Below are 22,929 nucleotides of genomic sequence, written 5' to 3'. Positions count from 1 at the left end.
CTGCACCTCCAGCCCTCCTTCAGCTTACACAGACAGCCACGTGCATCCAATTGTGGGATTAGGATCTGAATCTGGAACAAAGAAAAACTCATGGAAGAAATACGTCCCTGCGTGGCGCTCATTTTGAGTGATGGAGGCATGGGAGAAAATCAGATGGTGGCAGCCCAGTTTTCCCAGGCAGCATCCCTCTGGAGTGGGTTTTCTGGCTGCACAAACGTGTTGTAGCTATGGCCATGCTGATGGTATGAGATGGGAAGAGGAGCAGAGAGGAGGGAAAGCATAATAGGATGTGACAGCTTAAAGCAGAGATAGGGATGGAAAAAAGAGTAGGTAAGATTTTGGAGACTAAAGAGATGAAGAAGTAGTGAAAGATGTGACTGAGGAAAAAGAAATCAAAATATGGGAATCAATGGTAGCCCAGAAAATACTTCTGTTGGCATTTGAGACAGAATTCTTGTTGGACATGTGAGCATTTGGGGTTAAGAGAGCAGAGTACATGTGTATGGCCATCCATCTATATAGGATCTGTGAGCAATGCTAAGAAAGACTGATCATAGATAAGTCTACACAGAGATCTGGGCTAAACTGAGAGTAGGAAAAGGATACTGGGAGCAATACCAGAGACAAAAAATTTAGGAAAAAAACAGCCATAAGTATTTTTTTTGTAAGAGCAGAGAAGTCATTTCACAAAACACAGATAACTAGGACAGAACAACAGAAAAATTTCCATTGAAAGAGACCTTCAAAGGTCATCATCTGGTCCAGTGCTCTACTCAAAGGGTCAGAACATCAACCAGAGAAGAAATTTTAATAACAGGTTTCGGAGAATTTGTTATTTTATACCCAATTTTGGACCAGGTATTTAGAAGCCAAAGAAAGACATTTGGTGCTCTGCTTTCCAGTAAAGGGTTTTTTTGGCATGCTCTGTAAGTTGGAAAAAAGAGTATGTGTAATTCAGGAATTTTTCATGTATTACCTTTTAGAAAACAGTGGCAAGACTGTCAAATTCAAAGCATTAATGATCTGATTTGCATTTTCCCTAGATTTATGAGCTTGTACATTTAGATGATGTCCAATTGAACTGAAGTATATCCAGTGGGATCTTAAAACAACCAGTACCTTTGAGTTGTTTAATTAGATCATACAAGGATTCATTGACTTGAAAATCTGTTTGGAGCACTTTGGAATTAGAAAACAAATTAATTTTCTGTCCTACAAACACTGAAGGGCTTTAAAAGAGTGCTTGCTGTTGATGAACACACCCACTGAGAAATGTGTGCAGTGTCTAAAAGGGATTTTCTACCTTGTCTCTTGTTGGCTGTTTCCTATTTGTTTTAACTGAGTTAGGCAAGCACAGTCACTGTGCTGTCTAGTGTGAAACAGCTTCTGCCCTGGAAATGGCACTCTGGAAAATTTCAGTCATTTGCAGGATTTTCTCATTTTACTGTAACTGATGTGAAACTCCACAACATGCAAAAGTGACTGTGGTTACATAATTTCATTGTCAGTCCTTATTGAAACAAACTGAAATGGCCAAAAGGCCAGAAAATCATAGTTTTAATTGGGCCTATAGAGTTTAATTGATAATAGAGATGTGAGAATATAAAAATGTAAAATATGAATGGGTGAGTGCACATAATATGTTTATGCTGCATATACTTTGAGTTGTGCACAGCACAACTGTATAAAGAGCATTGTCATGCTGTGTATAATCTCATTTCTCTATTCCTAAAGTGTATATATTTACTTTATTTATCACTTTGAATATAGAAAAATATCCACGCTTTTTATGCTTAATTATCCACTTTTTATTATTTTATGTGTGTTTTCTTTCCTGGGTAAGCTGTGGCTTGCTCTAGAGCAGATGTAGATGCAGAAGACCTGAGATTTTGGGCTATGACCTTTCAGTCCCACTCCATGTCAGTGGGAAGGGCAGAGGATCATACATCTTTTCACTTCAGCAGCAGTGCTCATTCCCCTCATCCCCTGCAGTGTTAGTCCTCTATAGTGTGAAAACCCATCTAAGTGGGGGCTTTCTTCATCCAAGGTTTCATATGCTTAACTCCTCTCGAGGCTGAGACCCAAACTAGCTCCATTTTTGCCTGGTCACATAGCAATCCTGATGGCAGCATGGACCTCAGCTAGGACTGTGTGTGCTTGCTGTGGAACCCTGGCTGCCTGATGGGGAATTTCCTGGAGTATATTACAGGTATGAGATTTAGCTAGATTAAATCTAGTCTTTCTATGTCTTTATGTGTTCCCTAGCTATGCAGACTTTTCCACAGTACAGCATTTAAATAGTTTTCTTTATTTGCTACTACAGGCAGATGATGTTCTGGCCTCACAAGCAGGTCTAATAACAGATTCTGAACCCTCTCTGCTAAGAAAAAATAATGCACCAGGACAGAGATTACAGTCATAATTGTATTGATCATTAGAATTCTCTGTATTAGTGTCATGTTGTTAGCACAGCCAGACTCGAAGAATTATAGCAGTGGGAGAGCAATCTGAATCAGATCCACCAAATCTACTCCTAGCAGTTAATTATCAGCATAAATTAGCTGGCTATACCAGGTTTTTATTCTTCTCTCCAAGACTGTTTATTGAAAGTGCAAAGTTCAATGTCAGCCAGGGAAAGAAAGTGTTTTCCTTAACCTGGTTCTCCTTACACAATCAACAGAAGTAATTTTCAAAGTTAATTTGAATGTTTTTAAAGGGATCAGCAACCAGGTCATCCATAAAAGGCTAGCTTAACTTCTTTGAAATTTTCCTGGTACCTGAAAAATTCAGTCCAGGCACCTAAGCAGAAGCAGGTTGCGCCTTACTAGAGTCACCTCTGAGTTTATTTCAAACAGTGCCAATGAGCAGACATAAAAATATTGGGCTTTATCACTTGTTCCTCTTATTAGCAAACAGTGTATAATTAAGAGCTAGATGCTACAGGGAACAATTAATGTAAGAGCTTTTATGTAGTATATCACATAAAATTAGTTTCAGTGCTCACTTTATCAGCTTATTTTTATTACTCAAAATCCCGACATATTCTTTATTTCCTTGAGAAGACCTTAGACCTGGGACTCATCAGTCCTAATTAATTGCCAGTAAACTGCAAAATTCCTGAGTCCAACCCAACAAAAGCATTAAAAGCGATTTTTAAAATTTATTAACAATTAAAATGGGAACTGTATATGTGCATATGTATACAAATATGTGTGTGTGTGTTTGTACAAAATTAGGAAGAGTTCTTTATGCACCTGAGGGTTTGTACTGCCATCCAGAGGGACCTCAGCAGGCTGGGGAAACAGGTAATCTTCAGGAAGCACACGAAATTCTGCAAAGGGGCTCTCCCTCCAAGTCCTGCACCTGGGGACAGAAAAGCCCATCCAGCAGAAGAAGCTGTGGCCAGCTGGCTGGAGAGCAGCTCTGCCATGCTCTGAGCAAGGAGGGCATGAGGCAGACATGGGCCTGGCAGCAGAGAGGACCAACAGACTCCTGGGCTGTGTTGGGAATTGTGTTGTCACCAGGTCGAGGCAGGTGACTCTGCACCTCTGCTCAGCACCAGGGAGAACATGCCAAGCCCAGCTCTGCTCTCCCCAGGTACAAAAAAGAAGCAGGTCTGGCCAAGGGCCCTGAAGGGGTTAAGGAATTGGAAGATCTGTCATGAGGAGACTGAGAGAGCTGGGGTTGCTCAAAGTTGAAATGCAAGCCAGTTTTAAAGGCAGGAGATAGCCTGCCTTATTAAAATATAATATATAAACTTCAATTCACAGGTTCCCTCCCTTTGAAAAATTGTGTATTGCATGACCTTGTGAATGTGGTTGCTCTCATGGATGGAATTCTTCTCAAGACATGGTCACATAAGTGTGAATTTCAGCTGTAAAGATGTCCTGCTTTCAATTTCAAAATGCTGTATCTTGTAAAATAATTTTTTTTAATAGCCTCAGGTGAGAAATCTGGCACATAATTGTGCTGTAGAAGTTAAGAATATTCCTTGCTTGCTCCATTCCCCTGTACACAGGCTTGGCAGTGTTAATCTAGGAAGGTTTAGAAGATTATGTGTACATGACAGCCCTGAGGATTTCCATCATGGTGATTTTCCTACCAACCCTTTATTTGAAGAGTGTAATGAACCTCTGACAACTGAGCTTTATTCTCTGAGGAGCCTGACATTGCTTCTGTTTAATGGATCAGCCAGTCTGTGATACCCTAGTTCTAGACACTTTCTTCCCCATGTCAGCCTGAGGTACCTCTCCAATATTTCCCATCTGTGCTGACCTGTGTGATCAAGAGGTCATGTCCTGAAGTCAAACCCAGAATCGAAACACTCACTCCTACCATGGGCCAGACTATTAATGCAACCCATTTAATTTACATCAACTTGGAACTTGACATTCAATTTCTCAGTCCAGAAGCAATTATTTTTAAAGGAACATGCCAACAATATTGCTTGGCTTAGAATGGTGAAAGTTCAAAAGGGTAAAAAACATTTCACACCATAAATAAAGAATTGATTATACTTGAAAACAAAGTTTGTAATTACTACTGACATTTCTGCGCCTAGATGAGGTGCCTTTTATGCTTTAAAAACTGATGTCATTCCTGCCACTGGCATTATGGGAACCTTATGTAAAGGTCTGAAATAGTCCTTTGCTGATGTTTAAGTACAAAGAGGAAAACATTAACGTTTTGCACAATTCCTGTGTCAAACACTTTTTCTTTTTTTTGTCAAGAAGAAATACAAAATTCTATGTGGGTGCCTCCCTTCAGCCCAATAGTCTGTCAGCAGGACCACTGGCATAATTAGTAAAATTCTTAATTTGTTGTTCTTCTTGTGTGACAGCCAAGCCTACAATGTGCTAAGAAATTTTAGCTAGAAATAGCCCTGTCTGGGTCATCAAATTACTCTTTTCTGCTCAAAACCATGGTGCTTGTTTTTTCCATAGCTTTTCCAGCCCTAGATGGACTCTCCATGGCTGGCTGCAGACCAATATCCCTGAGCTTCACTTGGAAGATCCTGCTGACCAAACTGCTGATGCAAAAGCTGGAAAGTGCCACTAAGAACCTGGACTGGCAAACAATGTTCATCATGTTTGGACTGGCAGTGTTCATCACAAATCTTTGGGAAGCAACCTCTCCCAGATCAGGCTGCAATGACAGCACTGCCATGGCAGAACTCACTGATGTCTCACAGATGTTGGACATGAACAGCACTTCACACACCCTCTGCTGGCTCTCAGGTACAGGAGGGGTACAAGGAACTGGTTCTCAGAGCTCTGCTGGTACCAAAATGCTGATTCCAATCCAAACAAATTGCATGTTTTCACAGCAGTTGGTACTTTTTTTAGCAAGATAATACAAGGTTATGCTAAGCTGTGTAAAAACTTTAACTTCTAAGCAAAGTGATGAATGGCATTATACCATTTGTATTTGATGCTGTTGAAGTTTAACAGCAGCCTGCAGGCTTTAATTTTTTTATCTCAATGTAGGTCAATACTGTCTTCAAAGCAAACACATGCAGGTTTGGCAGGCAGAGATCATGCATTTCCCGCTGTCAGAAGCCAGGCATGCAAAATAATTATTTAATAGTGAAGAACGAAATAAACTGTCCTTATTAGCCCTCATGCTGCAAATTTTGCAGAAAGGAATTCTTAATTCTCACTTCAAAAGAATCTAGCCAGAAAACTGTGCCCTTCAAAACAGAAAAAAAAAAAAGAAATCTGGGGACCTTTATAACTGGTAAGGCTTCTTATGAGCAGAGCAATAAATGACTCTGAATTAACTGTTATGTATGTATTTACATATGTGTGTATTGCTTTGTGTATTAGCACATATGTGTGAGAACACACATTTATTCTACATGCACATGGTTCAGAACTACCAGTCCATGTGCTTTTTCTGGCTGAGCTTCACCAGCTTCTCCCATGCTACCCATGGGAGTAGTTCCTCTGCTATGAGTTCCTCTGCTATGTAGGGAAAGAGAAGTAATGCCTCCTAAATGTTTGGCTGTATAATTTAGTGTATTTCAAATAAACTAGATTTTAATGGGGTTCACAATGGTGACATTATTAAGGCTGGTTTTGAAATCATCTGTTGAACAAAATACTGAACTATTAAATCAGGTCATTTTGTTTATCACTTGGCATTTGACCTTAAATATGCCATAAATTAAAAAGTATTGAGAAAGTAAAATATATTAGTCCCATAACACAGGTCTTCCCTTTACTTGCCAAGCACTTTCTCCAGAACAGTGAGAGCTGGAGGATTTATGTGGATTTAAAGGAAGTTCCTTTCTGTATGGGCAGAAGTTGTGCATCTGCTTAACTTTGCAATTTGACTGAACTGAAACAATGCAGTCTTACCAAAAGCAGTGCTAAAAAGCACATGCTGTAAAGTAATTCCTGAGATGCACAATCCAATTCTGAAGGAGATGAGCAAAGTTCTGCTGTCAGTTTGATTTCACCTGGGTTTGTGCATAGTTGTCACCTAGATCACACTTTAAACTCAACTCTTATTAGTGGCAGCCTGTGCCATCAGATGTGTAATGCTGCTGGGCTGGGAAAAAACAAGAAAGAAATGAAAGGGCCAGAGAGATTCTTCAATAGAGAAAGACAGAACTGAGCAGGTTCAAAACTTCAGTCAAGAGGTGGCAAAATTGGATTGTGAAAAGGCTATAAATATATGAGTTATGCCAATTAAAAAGGTCAGGAAATGTTTATCCAGAGATTTAAAAAAAGAAATCAAAAAGGTAAGTAGACAGTGCTTGAAGAAGGCCCCAGGAGGAAAATTCTTACTGGATAGACTTGATTTAACAAGTAGTTAATCATATGATGGAATGACCCACCAAGAATGAGTGTCAGAAAAAAAGAGGTGCTTAAAAAGCATTATTCCTGATCCCAAACAATATCTAACTGACTTATTTGTTTAATTTACTTTTCTTTAAGCATTTTCTGCCAGGTACTGGACACACTAATTCATCAAATCTAAGGACATTGTCTGTTGGTGTGTTGTAAGGTCTGGGAGCTTATGGATTAAAAGCCATTCATCCCCTCCTCCTTCCCTTCAAGGAAAAAGCTTTTCATGCTAAAAAGTGTTTATGTGCAACACTATTTAACACAGAGAGATGTGCCAGATTCAAAATATCCACTGCTTCCAGGCTCTGTCAATCACACTGGACTACATTATACAACTTAACATACCAGGGCAACTAGAGAAAATAGATCATAGTAATGATGGGTCAGTTGTCAAATTTGAAAGCACAAAACTCTATACATGTTCTGAAAATAATAATGGTAGATGCTTCCTAAAGTCTGAATATCATATATCTCTAACTAAATAAAAACCCCCAAAACACCTGACCTTTGTGCACTCCTTTGGTGCTGAATAATGCAGAAGTGATGGCTAAGATGTCTTTGCATTTCTAGTTGCAACTTGCAACAAGGAGAGAGATTTTAATTCACATTTCTCATTTAAAAATATACACAGGTATATCAGGGCTCTAAATATCAGCCCCAGTGCTACAAACTAGGTATGGGAGCTAATTCTGTAAAGAGTTGTCAAGAAAAGCTCAAGAGCTCATTTCCTAATAATCATGGTTCAGTTTTACACAATTTTAACAGTGAGAGGCATTACCAGTAAAAATACTTTTCTATCAAAAGCTTCCCTTGTATAATAGGAACAACAGGGACAAGCTGAAATTTTCAATACAGCTGAATTTTATTTCAGTAAAATGCGTCCTCTGCATAGTCAGCAACCATGCTTGGTGCATATTTTGTTTCTAGGATCTAAAATTTTGTTTCTAGGTTATTAAACTATTTCAGTCTCTACTTGGAGCACATTAATTGTGGTAATTGGATCTGATAATGATGTACAAACATATCCTTTATGGGCTGAGAGATTCCACTATTCACCAAAGTAATGTCATTCATTATGATCCTATTGGACCTTATTCTATTTTTCTGAAGAGCGGATAAGATACAAATCTTCAGATTCTAGTGAGGTGTAGCCCAAACTGCAGAATATTGTAATCACAGAAATGTTTTCAGGTGTTATTAGTAACACTTAGGGACATGGGCTACTCTGTTCTGATTCTTTAACCAGTGGTAAACACTAGGTAGCCATTACAAGTAGAGTCAATGCCTTCAAGCAAGTCTGCTGCCATACAGGGGGCAAGTTAAGTCATAAGAAGATTAATTTTTGCAAAAAAAAAAAAAAATAGCTACTAGGCTTTCATAAAGTGTCTCAAGATATGGGCTGTTAAGGAAAGAGCTGTCATGAAAAACACAAGTCAGTCTTAGTTGCTGTGGTGATTTATATGGTGAAAGAATGCAAAAATTACACTTTCTTTTACTAAATGGTATTTCTTAAAATTGTTCAAGAGGAACAGTACCTGCAGTAGAAATGAAATTGAAATGTCCCACTAGTTCTGTAATGGCAACTGATAAAGGAATGGCAGATTCATAAATTCTTCCAGCTCCAAGCCAATTTCAGTGCTGCCCACAATGTTCTGAGGTATTGCTGTCCTTGCATGGCCATTGCTGTGCAGAGTGAAATGTGAGCTCAGCCTTGGCTTTCCTTCTGGGGAAGTATCCAGAAAGAATAATCACACCAGCCTAACAGTGTGCTTGGTCAGGGAGCTAAGCACGAGACAAATCGTTAGTGATTATTGCCAAGAAAGCAGTTTGATTGTGAATAAAGAGACAAGCAAGAAACCAGGGAGCATGCCTCATTCTTGGGGCCTGAAAACATCTGCTGCCCCTTGGCACAGAGCACAGCCCAGTGATAAAGGACACACTTTGTCTTTCTGAGAAAATATTCTGATCCTTTCCAAAAATCAAGAAAAAAGGAGAGAAGGAAAAGCTCTGTGGCAGAAATAGAGGAGAAGCCAACTCAGAAGGAATCAATTCTGATGACAATGTGAACATCTCCTTACTAGGATGCTACTGACTGAAGAAATGTTAAATAGTATTAGTGGGCAGAATCATTAAAAGCTTGTCCAAGCACTCTTTCAAGATCAGAGACTTTGGCAGAGTTGGAAAGTACTTTAAAGTGCTAATTGTCTGTTTGGTGTAGGGTTTTTACAGACAGCAGGTGCCTGCCAGGCCCTGAGGGCATCCTGTATTAGTCCAGCCCATGCCTGAACTGGCCATGGAATGCTGGAGCTGCTGGAGACTGGCTGGGAGCAGGGACAGGAGCTTCTCCTTCCCCTTCCCCCTGTGCTTTTGAACCCAGGGACACATGGAGATCACAGGGGCTGGAGCAGAGACAGGGCAGTGCTGTACAAGTCTCTCCAGGAAAGCAGTAACTTTGCCATGCTCAGAAAACAGCCACATTTTTCATGTGGTGCTGCACATCTGCCCGACAGATCAGCTGAGTCTTTGGTTTAGTAAGGGAACATATTCCAGTGAAAAAGGGATCCTGCACTGACAGTGAATGGAGTTTGGGCAGTGAGGAAGGGTGTGTGCATGCCAATTACAGCCTCTCTGAGGTTCAGAGTGGTAAGAAGTTCAGAGAGAGAGTGCAAGAGAGATCTCAAACCCTAATTCAATTTCTTCAGCAATTCATGTGTGTAGTACACACAAATGTACTTGGAATTTTTCCTTAAACCAGCTAATTTTGATGGATATTTCCTGGTATGAAAATTTTCTTTCTTGAGGCTTTGCTTGTATGGGAATAATAATTAGCTAACAGTTCCTCTGGACCTGTTAATTCAGAGTGCTTGTCTTGCGTGCAGGAGAAGTCTGAGTACCACTGAAAAGAGGAGTGGTGCTCTTGAAAGCTTAACTTTAAAATTTCTTTTTCTCTCTGTCTTTTCTCCATTTGTATCCTCATTTTTACCTTGATGAATTTTGTCTTATTCTAAAGTCTCAGAATTAAGAGAAAATAACCTTTTAAACTGTGATGACAGGCCACAAATTAACCTGGTGTAATGGAGGAATGATTGACTACCATGGTGTGAACAGCTGAAGGACAGGTGAGGAAATAACAGAAAATAAAAAAATTGGATTTTAGAGATAAGATCTTTATTATACATCTGCTTGATTTAATTTTTGCTAGTCATATTGCTTTATGAAGCTGAGGATGGCAGCTCTGTGATCATTGTGCTTATGGTTAAGGTTTAAAAAATGAAGAAGGTGCATAGTTTTTTTTATAGTTATAAAAATCAATGCATGTATTCTAAGCTTCCCAAGTTAGTGGTAATGTGCCCACAGTCCTACCCACTACCCATAAATAATATTTATGTCTGTCCCACACTGTCAGAGGCCAGGGGAGAGGAGGATGGCTGGCTCAGTCTGCCCTGCACACTGATGGGTGCTGTGCCCACAGCAGCACCTACAGCCATGCAGGGAGATGGAAGCTCTGGGTGCTCTGTGTTTCTGTCACCCTGGCTTAACTGCAGAATGAGAGCCCAAATAATTCACTTTCGAAGTACTGCTCCCATGATGTTCCCAGTCCAATGTCTGGCTTGAGGTTTTCTTGACTTAGCTGAGTGTTCAGCACTCTCCCATACTGGCCATTTATCTGCCTCATCTTCTGGCTCTGGGAGACAGTTTCTTTCCCCCATGCATATGGCAGGAATTCAGTATGCATACGACACCAGTCTGATCATATCATTTTCTCTTGCAGTAGTCCAACAGGCTGGGAAAAGGGCCAAGGAAATTTAAAAAGGAAAAACAGAAAACAAGACAAACGAAAAGGCCAAAAACCATTTAGGAATTCCTGATGCCAAAGCAAGCAGCAGTGCTGGTGGCACAGCTGGCACACAGCAGATAACAAGACACCAGCAGTGGCCAGGCCCCCAGCAGCCAGCACTCATGTGTGACAGCAGGCACCCTGCTGCAGCCACTGGAGTGAGCTCTCATCCTCTGTGCTGATGGAAAATCCACGGGTTTCATCCCTGCTCCTGGCACTGTCTCCCCTGCCTGGGGACTGAGGGCAGCACAGCTTTTTAGGCACTGCCAGTTTTCAGGACCTGCCTGCCTGGCACACTCGCTGCTCCTTGGGCTCTGCTCCATTCTGGAATGTGTCACTTGGTAGACCCTGCAAGTACAGAAGCTCTCTAATTTTGACATGGTGTTAAGTTTATTACAACCTGGTGAAATGAGTCACTACCAAATCCATAGCTCTGCCTTTCTCCTTTCTCACAGGTTTTCATGAGTGAAGTGAAAAGTTTAACCTTTCAAATAACAGCCTTTTTAACAAATGTGCAGTGCTGGAGCAATACAATATATCCATAGTATGAAAGGACACAGTTCTAGGGTAACTATTGCCTTTACCTCGCAGCAACAAATCACAAGACCTTTAAATGAAAGCCCAATTTATTAAAAGTACTGTTGTGCTAGGGGCCAGCATGCCAAGATAATATAAAAAAAGCTAAGGCTTGCTACTGCAGTAGTACTGACACCTCTTGAAATCTGAGTATCCACAAACACTGATTTAAAAGGGAGTGGGAGAAGTTTAACCCTTCGTAGAACCTGTGCAGAGATTTTCTGTCTTAGATCTGAATAAGGAATATCTAATGTCCTCAAAGAGTTTCTAGCAGGGATAAAGCCTCCAGATTGGGATTATTATATTTATTTTTAAGAATCAAATTGTTTAAATAATTTTGGTTGCAGATTTGATCCTTTTAAGAATTTCAGTAGGACTCACTGTTTTTCAAGTCACCTGAAAAATCTCTATCTGTAACAAGATACTGCCAGGTACTCTTTATTCCTTCCTCCTAGTTTGTGAGGGAAATATTTTATTCTGACATAGGCATGTGTTTATGTTCTGTTATCTCCTGCCCTTAGATTTAAAACTGTAGCCCAAAAGGTGAATATTCTCAGTTTTTCATTTCAGTTACACTAATTTGTTTGCAATCTTATCCAGTAAGTTCAAAGATGCTTGTTACATATTGGCAACAATCCTCAGTTTGATTAGATCTTTCCACTGATTTCAATGGCTTTTGGATCAGGCCCTTGCAATACAGGGTATGTGAATTATTATTTCTGCATATGACTTGCTTTGGTGAAGTATGATTATATTGTTATATGAGTGTTTTACTGAGGATAGAGGCATAATAAAACTAATGTGGCTTATTAAATAAAATCTCTGTGCTGTTGCAATAGGAATCTGAGGGATTATATCTAAAGCACATAAAACAATTTAGATGTTAAGGCTGGGAAAACTCCTGAGTTCCAGCATCAGAAATGTAGGATTTGTAGTGTCAGTGAAATACACTGATACCCAGATGAAAGGATCTGACCTTTTTTCCAGGTGGCTGTTAGTTCATCTCCATTAGATATGCACCATATAGCAAATGGTCCTGATCAAGGACTCACCTACTACCTTGAATCATACTACTGCTATACTTCCAGTCCTACCTATAGGCTTTTTGTGCTGCAGTTTCTGACATCCAAGGAGGATGAGGCACATTTTAAGCACTTTTTATTTTCAGGTTACCTGGGAGAAGGAGAAAGACCAGAGAGAAATATGCAGTGCTATTGCTACTAAGTGTCTTGTTAAAGATGTCTTCCTGCCAAGATGTGGGCAGACTGTTTATCAAGAATAACTATTTTTTGTTGTTGTTTTGTTTTTAAAACTGTAATTTAATTTGCATACTGAGTCAGTATAAATTTCAGGGTGTCCAATACTTTCTCTCCCTCATGCTTTGGAAGGTCCTGCACTGGAATGGTGAGATTATGGATTTAAAAATTGATTCAAGATTGATGTATTTACACACATTCTGACACACTTTTTTTCAGACCAGTTAAGAGTTTCAGACAGAGGGGCATAAGTCCTCCGTATGAACAAAACCCATAGAATCAGGACACAAATCAGGTGAAGGCAATTAAGAAGGACATAAGAAGATAAAGGATGGTTAATCAACAAAACACACCTTTCTGTTTGTCTCACAGAGCTTAGAACTTTTCAAATTAGGACAAGACAGAAGGAGAAGAAACTGGAGGTCTGGACATCACTGAAAGGAGGTGAAGAGGAAGCAGAGGCAGAAGAAGAGGTAAGGGTGCTTGGGACAGCCTGGGAGACACTGAAAGCCTGGGTAGAAACCTCACATTATGGTCTCTGAGGCAGAACTAAAGAACAACAGCAACACTTAGTGACAGGATGGGGAAGGACAGTTAACGGGAAGGGCTGAAACAAAAACAAGTCTGGAAGCCACTTTGAAGAAAAATAAGTATTCAGAGTGAAAGCTGTGGTCTCCTTAAGCTTTCATGCTTGTTATGTTGGAGACAGCACTCATGCATTTCACATGCTATGAAGTTCATAAGCTGCTCAGGAGATGAATGGAATGAGAAATTGAAGGCTGGTCAAATTAATACAGCTATTAATTATTTTTTTTTCCTTCAGAAGGAACAAGCGGGTGGAGCTGACAGAACAATACTGCAGCCCCAGAAACACACACACAATCCAAACCCGAGTGGTTTGAGGCTGTGCTAAATAGCACTGGCTGTGGTAGAATAAAGTAGAATAAAATCTCGTTCAGGATTACGGATTGCTGTCAATCCAACTTTCGCTGTGAGGACAGAGCTGTGCACACAAGCGGGAGTTGCAGAGCGGTGCCAGCAGCGCGACAGAGCGCTCTGTGGGCTCAGACCCAGTCCAGCCTAATGAAACTGAGAGCTCTGTGGGCTCAGGCCCAGTCCAGCCTAATGAAACTGAGAGCTCTGTGGGCTCAGACCCAGTCCAGCCTAACGAAACTGAGAGCTCTGTGGGCTCAGGCCCAGTCCAGCCTAATGAAACTGAGAGCTCTGTGGGCTCAGACCCAGTCCAGCCTAACGAAACTGAGAGCTCTGTGGGCTCAGACCCAGTCCAGCCTAATGAAACTGAGAGCTCTGTGGGCTCAGGCCCAGTCCAGCCTAATGAAACTGAGAGCTCTGTGAGTTCGGGCCCAGCCCAGGCCAACAAGACCAAGCGCTTTGTGGGCTCAGGCCCAGCTCTGACCAAGCGCTCTGTGGCTCGGACCCAGCCCTGACCAAGTGCTCTGTGGGCCCAGGCTCAGCCCTGATCTGGCCCAGCCCTGACCAAGCTCTCTGTGGCTCGAGCCCAGCACGGCCCAGCAGCTCCCCCGCCCCAGCCCTTACCGGTGAAGCCGGGCGGGCAGCGGCAGACGTAGCCCTCGGCCTGGTCGTAGCGGAAGGCCGGCGGCAGCCCCGGGACGAGCCCGTAGAGGCCGGCCCAGGAGCGCTCCAGGCAGTCTCCGCCGGACAGGCAGGGGCTGCTGCGGCACTCGGCGATGTCCTCCTCGCAGCGGGAGCCCGCGTAGCCTGCGGAGACACCGTAAGGGCACGGTGACATTGTGGGGACAGCTCACTGCTCCATCCCCCGGCCTGAAACACCACCAGGGATGGGGCAGCCAGAACCTTACCAGCCTCACACTAAAGAGTTTTTTCCTAATACCTAATTTAAACCTACTCCTGGTTTGAAACCATTCCCCCTTGTCACCACATTCCCTCTCCATATTGTTGTCGGCTCCTTTTAGGAGCAGGCTAGATGATGTACAACGTGGTTTGCAACACAAACTGTTCTACAGTTCTATATTCCATGTGCTATTCTTCCCTTCCTGAGCCCAAAACATACACTGAATAGTAGCTGTGCAGGGCTTTAGGCTTTGTCATGTGCTGAAAGTTTTCCTCAGCTCCTTGAAGGTGTGAATGTTCCCTTGCAGCTCCCTGCTAGGCCTTGGCAGCAGGACTGGCTACTCTACATTAGTGAGTTGAGCTGTGCCATAAAAGATTCGTTTGGGTCTTTTTTAGGCAGTAACAGGGAGATTTGTGTGGGTAACAAGGCACTGCATTGTGGTGTAATACACTCCTGGACAGACTTGTGGTTTGTGTGTTGATAGAGCTGTGTAGTCTCTCGAGAGCACAGGGTCTGTGTCCCCACTGGGGTGTGGGGTCTGTTTGCAAACAGCTGGTAGAGAACACAGTCTGTGGATTTCACTGCCCACTGCCAGACAGAAGATTTTAGACTGGTTTAAAGGTTGTGTTAATGAAGACTAAAAACAGCATCAGCTGCAGCAGTGATGCATCTATCACATGGTTTGAAGGATTAAGGAACTGGGAGATGGCTCCCACCTTTGATTTATCTCCTGTTCTCACACCATAATGCCAGTGCCTTTTGTTTTGCATACTTCTGCTCTACAGGAGAATCAATTCCTAGTTGGAATAGCAAGCACCTTTCCCAAAGGGCTCTGCTTTATTATGAGTGAAGCCCATGTAAACACAAGGCCATAGAGGACTTTTGAGGTTATGGAGCTTCGACCTTTTATTGTATCAGGGGTAAAAAAAAAAACAAAAAAACCAAACTTTTTACTACCACTCAAGGAATATTTATAGGAGAATTTGGAGCTTACCTGGCCAACAGTGGCATGTGTAAGTGTCAGCATGGTCCTCACAAGTGGCGTTGTTGTAGCATGGTTGTGACCAGCACAGGGGAGCACGGGTCTCGCAGTGCGAGCCCATAAATCCTGTCCCGGTGCAGTTGCAGCTGTACCTGCAACACAGAATGCAATTTTCACTCAGGCTGGAAGTTGAGAGCTCTGGGCTTTGTTCCTAAACATACACAGGCTTCTTGTGTAGCCTTGGCTCGCAGGTTACAGGGTTGAGTCCAGCTCGAGACCACCATCTGGTGCTTTAGGAGAAACCACAGAAATTGGGAACCAACAATGAGCTTTTCCCTGAAGTATGTGGTTTTGTCTGGGGAATAAGAACTGCTTGTGAATTGGTTTTGACAAAACCCTAAGAATTATTGATCCTTCTTTTTTCTTCTTATTTAATTTTTGGGAGAAAAAGGTTTGTGGCATTTCCAATGCTTTTTTTTAGGGGGGATGAGATTAATCATTCACAAAATTAAAACAGGGGAGGCAGTAAGTGTGTTAGTATCTCTTCCTCTTGGACTGGTAAAAATTGGATTGGCAGAAAAATAAGGAATACTTTTTTTCCTCAACTAAATGATTTTTTTCTTGAAAACCAGTCCTTTACTGTTAAGTTAGAACAAAAATGTCAATTGCTTGCTTAGTCCTAATGACAATAGTAATACAACTCATTTTGGTAGCAATGCAACTGCAATATAAGTAAACAAACTAGTGTATATATAGAAATCAGCAATGTGCAGATATCAGTAATGTCTGGGAAGTTTTGTTTGCACTTTTTTCAGAAGAGCTGAGTGCTATTTGTCATCAAGTATAAAGTTAACACGTACATGTCATATGAAAATACTGGCTTTTGCAAGATACAAGGTAACTGTGCAGGCTTTTATGATCTTGTGTATGATTAATTAAAAATAATTATAGGAAACAAACATTTCTTCTATTTTCTTTTACATTGAAGTGATACACCATTATTGTACAATTGCATTCATAGGGCATCTTGCTGAACAAGATATAAGTATGCTTATTTGATAATTTCTGTGCTTAATATCCAAGTCTTAGCCTTGCAGTAAATATATGAAGAGAAAGTGAAATTTTTGAACATAAAGCAACATCAGAGAACAACTGGCTCCTGCAGCCTAACAGACCAAAAAGTGTAAACTTTTTACTACACTGTTGAAGTGTGTGCATAAGCAGAAACTTGTGGTGGGCCAGTTTATTACTGGTGTATGGATTATTGTTAAATCAAAATCAGAGATTACTTAGACCAGGTGCCATTTGAATTTCTGATATAAAAAGTAATGAGGAAGATGTGAATCAGTAATTTTCATTCTAAGCTATGTTCTCAAACCTAAAGTCTCCTTCTTCTGCTGAGTTTTTCACACATTTCTCCCGTGCACCTTCAGTTTGGTGCTGTTCATCTTTGTGGTGAAAGCTCTTTTGTTTTTCTGCCTGTGTCCAAGCTGCTTTTCACTTTGGTTCAGAATTGTGGAGCAGGAAGGAATATCCAGAACTCACTGCTTGATATGCAGCCCCACCTGTGTGCCATTTTCTTGGTTATCTTTTAGCATTTGGCATTGCTGTCATGCAGGGATTCTGGATGGTGCCCTGCTTACAACCAGGCTACAGCTGAGCTGGCAGATGGCTTTTTATAGCAAGAGTGATAATTCAGATGCTCTATCTAGCATATCCTTTTGACTTCCTGATATTCTCACAATCTGCAGAAAGCAATATTTTAGGCATTCTTTCCTTTAGAATCTCCTATGGACACTGGAGCTTCTGGGAATATTTCCTGAGGAAAAAAGACATGGTTGCAGAGGTATCCTCTAGCTAAGTCTCTTAACTGTTGAGTTTAAATAAGAATGTTTATTTATGTGAAAATCTTTTTTTTTAAGAGATCAGCTCATACTTTACTGCATTCATGAAACATCACTGGAAGGTCAGACTGAAATTTGTGAGAGAATTTGGTTTAATGTTTGTATTTAAAGCTTTTTGTGCCAAATCCATTGCCTTGTACACATCTCTGTGAGAACTGGGGGCAGACACCTAACTTTCAGCTGAACTGTAGATTAGTCAGAAAAGGAAAACTCCTGCTTGAATACCACAATTTTTCATTCTTCTCCAAGAATACACAAAAGAAAGGAAATTGCTGGACACCCTTCTGTTTTGAAATGCTTTTTTGTCCATTCCTTTCATTGCATAACAAATGCAGAAAGAGCTCCAATTGTTCTCCAGATACCCTGCAGTATTACAAGCCAATTAAAATTGCATGTACCTCAGATTTAAAAGTCAGGGGAGAAATAAGCAGGATTAAGTTTGGCCTGAACGAGCATCCCCAGTTGCTCACCTCACAGATGTATCCTCAAAAGGCTTCCAGGTTGCTGCACAGGTCTGTGAGTGAGTCAGGTCCAAGGTGACCCCCTCTCACTGCTGTCATGCTTTAGCTACACTGGGAAATAATAAATTCTTTTGTCCTACTCAGAGCCATTCAGCACTACTGAAAAGAAGCTCCACAAGGCTGGTGCCATGTCACCACACTGCACAAAAATTCATTCCCAGAATGTGATCTCTTACACCCTCACTCAAGGAAAGCACTTCTTTTGCTGACATGACTTCTGGACTGATTTTTGGGGCACCAGAGTCTTCAAAATTGCTTTATAAAAACTGGAAAATACACAATAAAGGACAAATCCTATACTGGCAAGAGGTGCACCTGCATGAATACACTGGGGAACTTTAAGGCTGAGCTTATATACATATGTGTTCAGTTTGGGAAGCTCATGCTGAGCCAGAAAATCCAGTATTGGTGAGTGAATGCCAGAGCTCTGCTTGGAGCTCTGTGTGGGGCCAGTAACAGTACGTGGAGAATCTCACTTTTCCATTGCATTGTATTCTTTTTTTTTTTTTTTTAATTAGTATTGTTATTTTTTTGCCCATGGATTACAGGTTGTTTTGAACAAGTGACTGTTGTACTATATACCTGTAAAATTTCTGACATAGATTTGTTAATGACATCTATTACTATGGTTACAGTTATTGCAGTTCTTCTTTGCCTCTCTTTTCTAATCCTTCTGTCTGTCAGTGTGGGCAGCTGCTGTTAGCAAATTTAGTTTTATACAGTCTCACATATTTCTTGGAAACTAAAGTTTGGTAAGCATTAGAAACAGAATCCGTATGTAAATGACAGTACTAACAATACTTAAAGTACAAATATGAAAAATACACTTCTTGGTCAGTTTTTATCATAAATATTGTGTTATCCTATTGGCTCTGACACCAGACTGGCACTTTTTAACGGTTTTCAAATCGAAACTGAAATTAGTGCGGGACCAAGGAGTGAAGGAAACGAGCTGGGAGGTCAGGCAGGCTCCCGTAGTGTTGCGGTGTGCAGAGCCGGGCTCCAGGGCAGCTGCCCGAGCTGGCTGCGGTGTGCAGGGAGGCTCCAGGGCAGCTGCCCGGGCTGGCTGCGGTGTACAGAGAGGCTCCAGGGCAGCTGCCCGGGATGGCTGCGGTGTGCAGGGAGGCTCCAGGGCAGCTGCCCGGGCTGGCTGCGCTGTGCAGAGCCGGGCTCCAGGGCAGCTGCCCGGGCTGGCTGCGGTGTGCAGGGAGGCTCCAGGGCAGCTGCCCGGGCTGGCTGCGGTGTACAGAGAGGCTCCAGGGCAGCTGCCCGGGATGGCTGCGGTGTATAGAGCCAGGCTCCAGGGCAGCTGCCCGGGATGGCTGCGGTGTGCAGAGCCGGGCTCCAGGGCAGCTGCCCGGGATGGCTGCGGTGTGCAGGGAGGCTCCAGGGCAGCTGCCCGGGCTGGCTGCGGTGTGCAGAGCCGGGCTCCAGGGCAGCTGCCCGGGCTGGCTGCGGTGTGCAGAGAGGTTCCAGGGCAGCTGCCCGGGATGGCTGCGGTGTGCAGAGCCGGGCTCCAGGGCAGCTGCCCGGGCTGGCTGCGGTGTGCAGAGCCAGGCTCCAGGGCAGCTGCCCGGGCTGGCTGCGGTGTGCAGAGCCGGGCTCCAGGGCAGCCGCCCGGGCTGGCTGCGGTGTGCAGGGAGGCTCCAGGGCAGCTGCCCGGGCTGGCTGCGGTGTGCAGGGAGGCTCCAGGGCAGCTGCCCGGGCTGGCTGCGGTGTGCAGAAAGGCTCCAGGGCAGCTGCCCGGGCTGGCTGCGGTGTGCAGGGAGGCTCCAGGGCAGCTGCCCGGGCTGGCTGCGGTGTGCAGGGAGGCTCCAGGGCAGCTGCCCGGGATGGCTGCGGTGTGCAGAGCCGGGCTCCAGGGCAGCTGCCCGGGCTGGCTGCGGTGTGCAGAGCCAGGCTCCAGGGCAGCTGCCCGAGCTGGCTGCGGTGTGCAGAGCCGGGCTCCAGGGCAGCTGCCCGGGATGGCTGCGGTGTGCAGGGAGGCTCCAGGGCAGCTGCCCGGGCTGGCTGCGGTGTGCAGAGCCGGGCTCCAGGGCAGCTGCCCGGGCTGGCTGCGGTGTGCAGGGAGGCTCCAGGGCAGCTGCCCGGGCTGGCTGCGCTGTGCAGGGAGGCTCCAGGGCAGCTGCCCGGGCTGGCACACGTACCCGCCCGCCCCGTCGGCGCAGCGCGCCCCGTGCAGGCAGGGCTGGCTGGAGCACTCGTCCACGTCGGTGCCGCAGCGCTCCCCGAGGAAGCCCCGCGCGCACGAGCAGGAGAAGCTCCCCTGGGAATCGTGGCAGGTGCCCCCGTTCTGGCATGGCTGGGACGAGCACTCATCGATTTCCACCTCGCAGTTGGTACCTTCAAAAGCAGAGAAAATAAACCCCAGGTTTAGGAGACAGCTTTGGAAATCTCAGCAAGAACTGAAGGCAATAGTCACATAACCTTTTTCTTTTTCTTTGGCATTTCCTCCTCCATGAGCTTTGCACGACTAGTTTTTTTCAAGGCTTGGCAGAATTTGCAAAAGAACAAGCCAGTTGTTTTCACGAGAATAGGTAAAATAACTTTTTCTGTTAGCTTGAACATGGAAACAGGACAAACTAATTTTCAATTTATTCAAATGATGCTACTATCCTGTTTACATAATACAGAAGAGACCAGCAGTTTGTTGATCACATAAAGTTGGCCTTTAAATGGACAATTCACAGTTGATTGAATTCATTGGGAAGTGTCTTGTTTAGCAGTGGATTATTGCCTATTTTTTTTAAGGCTTATCAATGTGCAAGTAAATGGGTATGTGGAGCCATTTTTGTAGCAGGTCAAAATCTTGGAGCTGCTCTTCAGAGATAATTGCTGGCAGTAAATCAGTTCTAATATGACCTTACAGTTATTTGTGATAGTTGGCAGGTTAAATATGCACTCCTTTTTCTTCTAGCACAGTCCAGGAGACACTAAGAAAATCTAGTAACTAATGCTTTGCAGCTTTGATTATTTCAGGGTTTTGTATGGTTATGCACTTATTTAGTGTTTTGAAAATAGAGTAATATTTTCAAATTATTTTCAACTGCCTAGTCAGTTTGTTTTAGCAGCCACAAAATATGCAAAGTGGCAAATTATACTGAATAAGCTGTTTTGAAGTTAATTTCCCTATTTTTTATTTGGCTTGTTGAAGTAGCAGCAATATTGAAAAGTTTACAGAAGAATTTCCTACTTGAAAGAAAAACTGCAGCCCTGAGAAAGGTTCTTTTTTTTTTTCCTTTTTTTTTGGTAAAAGTGAAGTTTTCAGTACAAGATGATAGGATAGACTTTTAAAAGATGGAACAGGCATGTTTGATGGTGGGTATCATTCTTGCAATTCATTTAGAAGTTTTCCTTTAATTCTTTATTTATGCTCATTTTGTCAGCTTTGTGGAATTTGTACATTATAACTCTGAACATCTTTCTTAAAACACAGATAACATTGATAATATTTAGCACTTTTACTTCATTAATAATTTATTTTGATGCTTGTGAGCATCTTTGTTTTAAAAGAATAAATCTGTGCTATGGAAAAGTACCGGGAAATATCTTAAAATGCCAAACCAAAAAATTGCAGATGTTGACTCATAACTATTTTCATTGTCTTAAAGCATTAAAGTGCAAGTTCCTGTTTTCAGCAGTTGAGAAATAGTTCCTGGAGACCACATAGTGGATGGGGAATCTGCCAGTGGCATGCCCCCAGTTCAAGGTTCACTGCTCAGCTAACCACTACTTTCAGCAGGAGCCTGCCACGAGAACCCAGCACAGGAACGCTCTCTTATGGCTTTATGGTAATGTACATTACAGCCAGATATAGCAAGCAGTCCCTCTGTGGTCATTGCCCTGTGAATTCACTGTAATTATAAACAATGTGTTTGCAGAAGTGTGTCTAGTGACCGTAAATCTGCCAGAGCTTGTTAACAGCTTACTGTGAACACTAAAAATCATGTGACAAAACAAGCCCTGTTCAACTGATCCTCAACTCAGCCAAATTTAAAACTACAGGCCTGAGAACAGCCTGACAATTAACATGAGAACATAGCGTTGTTGTTTTGGTTCATGTCTTTAATCTATCAAGCCCAGTAACCTGCCTTGGGCAATGTTGCCTCAGAAGAAAACTTCTCCCTGCATAATGCATCCAGCCAATGAGATCTGCCATGCAGACAGGGGGAATCCCTTCCTAGCCTCTGCTGAGTCTCCTGTCAGGCTTTCTTAGATGTGTAGAAGAGAGATGAAAAGATTAGATCTGCATTTTCACCTCAGTCTAACATTCTGTCATAAATATGCTGTATGCCAAATATCATATGCCAGGCGGGAAGGAGCGCGCCAAGGAGCCCCAGCGCAGTTTTTGCACAGGGCTGCACCACCATGAGCTGAGGCACCCCGGGCTGTCCTGGAGCAGGCTGAGCATCCCAGCATGTACCAAACCACACAAATGGTTTGAACTGAAAAGCTGGGAAGGTGAGGAGAAGCCACATTGGTATCTTTTGCAGTTTCTCTGAAGAACCAGGGTTATTTCTTATACTGCTTGCTTTCCTAATGAGTCCTACTGTGCACTTCTTTCTACAGCCCCAGTCAATAAAAAGTAAACACAAGTGAGGATGAAGGACACACAGCCAATGTTTTCAAACTTGCATGCCTACAGATAGAGTGTAAAATCACTTTCTGGTCAAAGAAACTAGGCATTTGAAGGCTCAGTGTATACTTCCATGAGGGTCTGAACATTCTTAGTGTGGCTGGAAATTGGTAACCAGGTCACCCTTTCTGCTTTCCTGAAATGCTGTACTCAGGCCCAGCAGGTCCAGAGGGCTGTCCCCAAGTTTCTCATTCTGTATAATCTTGTGTGCCATTATTTGAATGGAGAGTGTCACATGGCTGTTTTATAGGAACCAGGCTTGAAGTGACAGCAAGACAGTTACATCAAAAATTAGAAGGAGAAGTTGTGTTTCTTTGATCAAGGCTTGTCCCTTTTGACCTTGGGCATCTCAGCAAAGCTGAATACCTGGGCTGGCTCTGACACAAGGTGGGGGTGCTGGTTTGGAGCTGGAAAGCTGAGGAAGCAAACAGGCTTTGCACTGCTGGCTGTTGCTGTTGGACAGAGCATGTTGTTTGCTCTTCCATCCACAATGACATGGACATGATTGTTGGGAAGTGAGATCTCTACTTG

At 42.9% G+C, this 22,929-nt stretch overlaps 1 protein-coding gene across 3 annotated transcripts in view; it reads right to left on the bottom strand.

The window, feature by feature from the left end:
- CRB1 (crumbs cell polarity complex component 1) overlaps nt 1–22,929 on the bottom strand; it is a 96,437-nt gene that overhangs the window by 42,075 nt on the left and 31,433 nt on the right. For all 3 annotated transcript variants that reach the window (XM_079313477.1, XM_079313479.1, XM_079313478.1), the window contains exons 3-5: nt 19,910–20,105; nt 15,350–15,489; nt 14,079–14,261 (exon numbers count right to left, since the gene is read on the bottom strand). In XM_079313477.1, coding sequence (XP_079169603.1) covers nt 14,079–14,261; nt 15,350–15,489; nt 19,910–20,105 — 519 coding nt within the window. The remainder of the gene's footprint in view (nt 1–14,078; nt 14,262–15,349; nt 15,490–19,909; nt 20,106–22,929) is intronic.

Source organism: Erithacus rubecula (genome assembly GCF_903797595.1).
Source record: "Erithacus rubecula genome assembly, chromosome: 10".
NCBI lineage: Eukaryota > Metazoa > Chordata > Aves > Passeriformes > Muscicapidae > Erithacus > Erithacus rubecula.
This window is presented reverse-complemented; position numbering and strand designations above follow the sequence as displayed.